This window comes from Xiphophorus couchianus, chromosome 14, assembly GCF_001444195.1.
Source record: "Xiphophorus couchianus chromosome 14, X_couchianus-1.0, whole genome shotgun sequence".
Taxonomy (NCBI): domain Eukaryota; kingdom Metazoa; phylum Chordata; class Actinopteri; order Cyprinodontiformes; family Poeciliidae; genus Xiphophorus; species Xiphophorus couchianus.
In genome coordinates, this window is record NC_040241.1 from 8,817,782 (window position 1) to 8,825,765 (window position 7,984).

The 7,984-nt window shown below is 38.8% G+C and overlaps 1 protein-coding gene across 1 annotated transcript in view; it reads right to left on the bottom strand.

Annotated features, from left to right (window-relative positions):
- Window positions 1-6,570, bottom strand: part of actn3b (actinin alpha 3b) — a 32,811-nt gene extending 26,241 nt beyond the window's left edge. Inside the window, exon 1 of the mRNA XM_028038182.1 lies at window positions 6,227-6,570. Within this exon, the coding sequence (XP_027893983.1) occupies window positions 6,227-6,361 (135 nt within the window). The 5' untranslated portion in view covers window positions 6,362-6,570. The remainder of the gene's footprint in view (window positions 1-6,226) is intronic.
- Between the last annotated feature and the right edge of the window lie 1,414 nt (window positions 6,571-7,984).

The window sequence follows — 7,984 nt, forward strand, 5'->3', positions numbered from 1 at the left end:
CTCAAGCTTTTTCTGCATCACCTCTAAATGACTCCAAAGTCACCAGTTTTTATATCAACTTTTATCACGACGGAGGTTCTAAGTTGTAAATTTTCCTAAATGTAATGCGAAACCACATAAAACGTCTCAAAATGTACGCATGGTAGCCAGCACATATTATCACCGGAGACTCGTCACTTCGTTGGAAGGTGGTGAGTTCTTCTACTTTCATCCTAAAAATATTTATTGCACAGTGTTTACATTTCTTTCTGATAAGGCAAATGGACTTAGTTTGATGTTTGCAAAGTATATATGTTTTTTTTTTAGCTGGTTACACTGCAAGAAAAATCTAAACTCCCTAAACATTGTCTGCAATTTTGACATCATTCATATGTCAGGTGATGCTTTGTGGATGTTTGACCATGAATCGTGTGTTGGGTGCATTTCGCTCTCCTTAAGTCTCCAATTCCAAGACAAACAGCATCTCAATCTGAGATATGTTATTTTTAGGGGGTTTTTTGTTTGCAGAAAAATATGCCTACATTAAGAGTAAAGCTCAATAACTCAGCCTTCTATTCTATTTACAGGCCCAAAGAAACGCTGTGATCAAATCAAGATGGACGCTCTGACTACCCATCATTCATCAGTGGTACTTTCACCATATGGATTCTGACACTGCTGCCGTATCATGTGTCGACTTTTGCCATTACAACACTCTGCAAGAACTTTCTGTTTTTATATACTGAGATCAAATCCTCATAAAAGAAAAGAAAAAAAACCCACTGCCGCACGACACATAGATACAAACACGCCACTTACATGCCTGTAGAAAATACTGTAAATTACAGTGAAGATGTCATACGCCTGTATATTCTCCTTGGCTGTTTCCACGGTCTCTCAGGGCTCCTGTGCTTTGCTCTAGAGCAGATTATAGAAGCCTCCCTACATGGACACAACTTCTGGAATAGCAACTGCTATTTGATCTGACTGCACACTCTCTGGACTCTCCACTTACGTGGATCCTCATACAGATGCTCTCTGCACGCAGCTACAGAAAGAGCTGCAGTGTGATTACTAATACTATTATACTTGATACTTTGTAGATAATGACAATATTATATTAATGGAGAGATGTTTACTTAAAAAAGAGATAATAATATTGGTGTTCAACAATGTTTGTTTACCTCTGTAATCCGGTATCTGACTGTGCCACTAGAGCAGCTTTACAATCTTATTCCTGAACTTAAAGTTGGATCCCGATGAGTTTTTCTCAGTTTTGTATATTTGTCATCTTCTTAACTTGCAAACTCTACTTTTTTTTTTCTGCTTTTCTGCTGAAAGAAACATGAGGAGCGCTTCAAAGATGGACTCAGCAGGGGTTATGTCGTCTTTACAGTGCCTGGTATCACCTGAGTGAGTGAATCATGAGACAGACTCAAGATTCGTGACTCCCAGATGCATTATGGGAATGAGGCACACATGGGACTGACAAGTCAGCGAAGCAAATCTAAGAAATGTCTGCAGTAATGCTGCAAAATAAGCAAGATGGAAGGATGCTAATTACTCTCTTACTTTTCCTTTCAGTTATATAAAAATATATTTTGTTCTCTATTAAAATGTATGCCCTCGCCCTGATGTCTACTACAAGTTAGACATCAGACATCAAGTAAGACATCATTGTTTTACTTGATTTGTCAAGTAAAACAAGACTTCAGGAGTAGAGAAGATAAAAGGGATTTTGTCATGCCAGAGTTTCATGTGTCTCTAGCTGTCGTTCATTTGGGGGGAAAGAGAGCAAAAACATCAACACAATCAGCCCTCCTGGGGTAAACAGAAGAGGATCAGTGGCTTTTCTGCTGTTTGGTGCTTCATTAGGCGATAGATCAATAACTCTGTAGGGCCGCCGGACAGCAGGCCGAGCGGTTCTGAGTGCAAAATAAGATTAAATGAGAACAGATTTGATTGTGCATCACCCCGGCTACCACAAAGGGAAATTACATTAGCCTAAGTGAATACTCTGTGAGTATCACATGGGTGTAATTAAATATCACTTAAAGATGATGATAATCACTCATTTTGACTCCTTCAGTCGCGCCGTGTAAAAGCCCGATGTTAGATGTGATTAGATGCATTTTGGTGGTGGAGAGAAATAACAACCGAGATCGACGGGAAATCTTAACTCGGCAAAACTAAACTGGTCCTATAGGTTTCACAAACTGCATACTAATTACGCATTATGGCAATTAACATTTACAAGGATTTACAAAGATCAAAATAATATGTTTTGAAATGTTTGATTAATCTAACAAAAGTATCCATTTATTCCATTTTAAAATACAATATTTAAACAGGCAGTATTGCTAAAACGTTGATTTAGTTAATGATAATAGTATGAAGAAGAAATTATGTTTTGAGCATTTTTCTGAAGAAAAAAAAAGCTTATAGTTCTTTGTAAAAAAAACCCCATTAAATTATGTAAACAGCTATAATGATTATTTAAGGTATCCTATTCTTTTGTTTAAACATAAAACCGTCTCTATTTGTGCTTCGGTCTGTGTATATGCACACTTAGCTTTCGCCATTTTAATAGTCTGGCTGAGCCATTAAGACAGTTGATAACTCTGTAATGGATATTTTTAGGTTATTGCGAGAACAAGCTATACCAAGCAGCAAGACGTTCACTTAGTCACATAACAGCTGAACTCCTAAACAATGTGAAACAGAAGACGGCTTCAGTCACCGAACTCATCTGGTGTGTTGACATTTGGCTCCATCAGTTTGATTCATGACACAAATTATCAAATACTAAAAGAATCCAACGTAAAGCGTCCAAACAAACAGTCGGGATTCAGATCTACAGGTGCAGTGAGAGTTGATCAATCCAGCTATTGATCAGGCTTCAAGACATCACCTTTGATGCAGATGTGCTCGAGCAGGATGAGGGTTAGACGTCAGTAAGCTCTGAGGATTCTCGAACTTTTTTTCCGTCTAAGTGGCTTGTTTGCCTAAGCTTATAAATCAGCCTAACAAACGAGGCCCTTCTTGTTTCTAGGACCGCGCCTGCTTTGAGTGAACACGACTGCTGAGATGAGATGCAGTCAGCTCTCATCACCGCATCCCTTCCATGTTTTTACCACATGCAATTTCTCACACAATTTTTGACAACTCCGATTACGCCGAAGTCCTCGTCCAAAACAAGTCGTGAATCATGTGCTTCTCAACCTAAAACAGACACTTCATGGGGGGCGGAGGGGACAAATTGATCCACAAGTCAGAGGTGGGCACAAATTGGATGCGCATTTATGTCCAAGTGTGTGTCATTTCTAATGTCTGGTATCGAATTCGACATCACTGTGTGTTGACAAACACTTTACTGCCTCGTCAAATGCTGGTCGGCTTTTCTTTTTTTTTTTTCCATTGAATTTAAAGGATAGAAGAGACAACAGGTGCTGGAAGGCTTTCCTTTCATATTCATTACACTGCAAAATGATGCACTTGCTATATTTACAGGCTGATATCAGCGCCTTAAGCTGGATTTTACATGCCGAGAAGTGCCGTGGAGTACCATGACTTGTTCGCCTGAGAGGTCACTAGGTGAACACTGAGAGCTCTGCTATTGAGATTTCACTAAGGAACATTCAAAGCCAATCGTAATACAATAACAGAGCTTATGACAACATATTCCAATAACTGCGGCATGCCGAAGTGTTCAACTGTGATAGAAGGAAAAGTAAAAGTTGAAGGTAAGAAGGAGGAGGGGGCGGAGAGAGGGAAGTTGGAGCCAAGCAAGTTAAAAAAGTATTTTTAGGACGATGTTTATTTGGAGGTAGGTGAAACCAACCCCAGGTCTATATACCACCATCTGTTGAGGTCTCTCAGCCTGTCACTGTGCTCGGTAGGTGGGGGACGTTTTACATGGACAGAAAGGTTTTGTAGATTCGCTGCAGTCAAAGTCATTTAAACTTGCCTGCTTGCTATTAAAATGCCTTTTAAAAATTCTAATCCTTTCGTTTATGTCGGGAAAATTAGATTCTGGCACCAGCACAGCTTAGTGGCAATAAGCAGCTGTGTGGATGTGCCTTCCATTGAAATAGAAAAAGTCTGTCTTATCCCGGCTTTGAAATAAACAAAACAGCTGTTTCAAGGACAAAAAAAAGTAATGAATAAAGTTTTAAATATTTAAACGGCAGCATATAGATAGATAGATAGATAGATAGATAGATAGATAGATAGATAGATAGATAGATAGATAGATAGATAGATAGATAGATAGATATGTGACTGGAACTCTAAATTCTGTCACTTATAAATTTTGTATTTAATTTTGCAACTTTATGCAATATTTTTCAACAATTAGCACTACAAAGTCAAACAGTTTTGGACAATTGCAAAATTTGTAATCACCCAAATTTATAAGAGAATACGATCAGTGGAAAAGTCATCCAAATTGTGTTAAGAGGCTTCAACTGTGTTTACTTACAGTCCCATTATAAAATGTATCCATTATAGCTGCATAAATGAGCAGTAAAAAGATGGAAAGATGAGTCCTAAATTATATCTTTGATATGCCAATTTATTCTAATTGGATACAAGTATATTTTTGAAATTTATGTCCACAAAAACAGAAAAGAAAACATTCCTAACTAATTATTTAAACCTGAAAGTGAGTCACTCCATAATCAGTTCTATCTAAAACAACTTTATTTATCCCAAAGGGAAATTAAATCCAACTTCTGCCTGTGCAAGGAAATATACCGATTTGATACACAAGCAGCTACTTTCAAAATTTGTGTCCATAATTTTAAAATGCTGGCTCGTACATCGGGAGCAATTAAATTTGATATAAAACTCTTCTGCATTATAAGTTTTTATAACATATAGTGAATGGCAATAGCCCAGAGAAGTTGCAGCATCAAAATCTGGCCTGGCTTCACAGCACCATTCTGAAACTGCACACCTTGAAAATTATGGCATGTGTAATAAAAACTTGGTAAAACCTGTTTTTAATTATCCTTGATTTAATTAACTATTTTCTTTTCAAACTGAGCATGTCGACTAATTGTGACGTAGCTGGACACCAGTTAGCTCAAACCTAATGTTGGAATTAAATCACTTTGAACATAGCAGTTATAAATTTGATAATAATTTGATATTTGCCAGAATGTCCAGCGCTGTTAACGAGATAAACCCTAATGGTATTTCCTGAGCCATGAGTAATGAATTTCTCAAAAGCTATTTTCAGCTCGGACTCCAGGAATTGTTGGGTGGAACAAGGAACTGGTCCCTCCTACATAAAATCCCGCCATCAAACACAGTGAGCAGGTAGCAAGTAGAACCGCAACATCAAGCTAGCAAACAAGAAATTGACTTTAAATTAAAAATGTCTCAAAAAACTGTTTAAAATACCGGGGAAAGTATTTTATAAACTAAATAAAGCTGTATTTACTGGTTGTGCTTTCATTCAGATTGTCAGAAGGAGCGCCTAGCTCATTAAACACACCTGTGCGGAGATGACGCAAGGCCCGTGAGTTGCCATGGTGATCGGTTACTAAGCGTCGGAGCTAGCTTCGTGTGGCTAACAATATCGAGGTAAAATTACGTTTTTTAATGAAATTGTAGGGTATTATATATTGCCTAAATAGCTCATTTTAATTAGTTCAATTCCAAATACACAAGTATTGCAAATATTTCTACTTTTGGGGGCCGTTTTATTTAATAGCAGCAAAAAATATTAGTGGGTTAACTTTTGTTTTCAGTACAACTTTAGTTTGCTTTTTTTTTTGTTTTGTTGTTGTTGAACTGATTTGACACTTTGATAAAAGTGTCAAAGGTTAACGTGTAATTTTCCCGGTTGAGACTTAAATGTCTGCCAAAGGAAAAAAAAAATGGGAGGGTGGGTATTAAATTTAGACAGTCTGCAAGGCACTGAGGGGTAACTGAAAGACAACACTGAGAAAGTTCCACAGCCTAAAATATCTGCCCACACAGCTTCCAGTGGGACTGAAGTGCCAGGTGCGGGGACACCAAAGGCGCAGCTGAGCCATCTTATATTGGGCTGTTAAAAAGTTCATTATTATAACCAGGTTAGTCATTTTAAAGCAAACGCCATTCAGAATGATAAAATACACAGAGATGCCACTCGGTGACGCTTATGTGAGCGTAAAGCGCATGCGCGAATCTGTGCGCAATTACGCACGGCACCACAAGCTACAGTCCGCTGCAGCAGAGGCGGCACATCCAACCCTACCTTCCTCTGCTGCTTCTCCCAGGCAGGGTCCAGCAGCAGGTCCCTGTCCCAGTCCTCCTCCTGGGTCATGTACGCATCTTCATGTTGGATCGTATAGGAGGTGTTATATGTCATTTGGGTTTCGACAGCTGTCATCGTTCCGCCTCTGTCAGGACTTCCTAAGTCCCCCTCAGCTTATAGTGACAAAAAAAAAAAAAAAAGATCAGCTCGAGAGACGACGAGGGGAGAGGCAGTTAGGGACTGCGGAGACCAGACTCCTCTGGTGAGAGGTGGCTGTGCGAAGGTGGTGCCCACTAACAGAAGACCCTGCTGGCCGGTGCTCCTTTCCTGGTCAAAAGTAGCACACGTGACAGCACCCCAATAAGTATGGGTCCTTACAGCTTGGGTGTCAGGTTCTGAGCCTAAAAAGGCCGAATAGGCGGAGTAAAACTTTGCAATTGGGGATAACTGGTTTGTGAGTGGTCTGGCTTTCTGTCAATTACGCCTCCTCTCAACACGGAGGGGTTTATGGCCCGTGTAATGCACCTGTCGCTGTTAGTGATCCTCAATGGTAAACTCAGGCCTATGAAGCGTCAAACAACTTTATAAAATGCAACATCACCAGAAAAAAGAAACAATGAATATAGAATTTTCTATTAAGACAAAAATTAAATGCAGTTATGAACATGGACAGTTCCTCATTTTGTGAAATATTAGCAAAGGTATTCTTACTCCATGAAGTGTTTCATGTTACTGCAACTACAGCTTCAAGTTTTTAGGTTATGCATCACCTGTGATGGAAAAAAAAAAAAAAAAAGGACAGCATGATGCTGCCTCCACCCTGTTTTACCCTGGGGACGGTGAGCGTCAGTTTTCCACATGTGTTTTGCTTGAAGTTCAAAAAGTTCAGTTTTGGTCTAATGTAAAAAATAAAATATTCCAAACTGAGCTTTAAAATTCACATCCACAGTTACCATAGCACTCATACCCAGCCTGCCAGTTTAAGTGACCAACCCTGTTTGGAGTTGTGATGTACTTTTAATTTGCCCTGCGACAGACTGGCGACCTGTCCAGGGTGTACCCCGCCTCCCGCCTGGAACGTAGCTGGAGATAGGCACCGGCAACCCTCCCGACCCCATTAGGGACAAAGGGTGAACAGAAAATGGATGGATGGATGGATGTATGTACTTTTAATTTTCAGAAGACAGGATACATCCCTTTGACGTAAACTTGAAATAATGTTTTGTAATCTAAATGTACTCTTAAGTTCTCCACGTCTTTATCCCTTAACTACCTGTTTTTATTGTCATGTGTTTTCTTGTTCCCTAATGTTCTCAAACATCCGAGTCCTGCACAGCTGGATTCAAATTTGTACTGAGACTAGATTACACAAGTGAACCCTGTTCAGTAATTAGGTGGATTTGGTTGGACTTTTTTCCCCCTTAATGATGGAAAAAAAGGGTCAATTACAAATTTCTCAACACATTAAGAGTTTCTTCTGTTAAGAAAAATGTGAAAACCATTTATTATTTTCATTCCACTTCACAACTATCTACAACTTTGTTAGTTTATCTGTTACCGTTCATATTCTTCACAGCAGCTCTAAAATCATCTTAGGAGCTAAAATTACATTCACACCATTTATTTCTCAGCTACATCCTAATGTTGTGAGTTGGAATAATAACAGATCTGGACACCGTTATGAGAAAAAAAAAAGTTTATTCATAAATTGCATGCAAAAACAAAAAAAAAATACATTTTTCAGAAATACACTTTAAA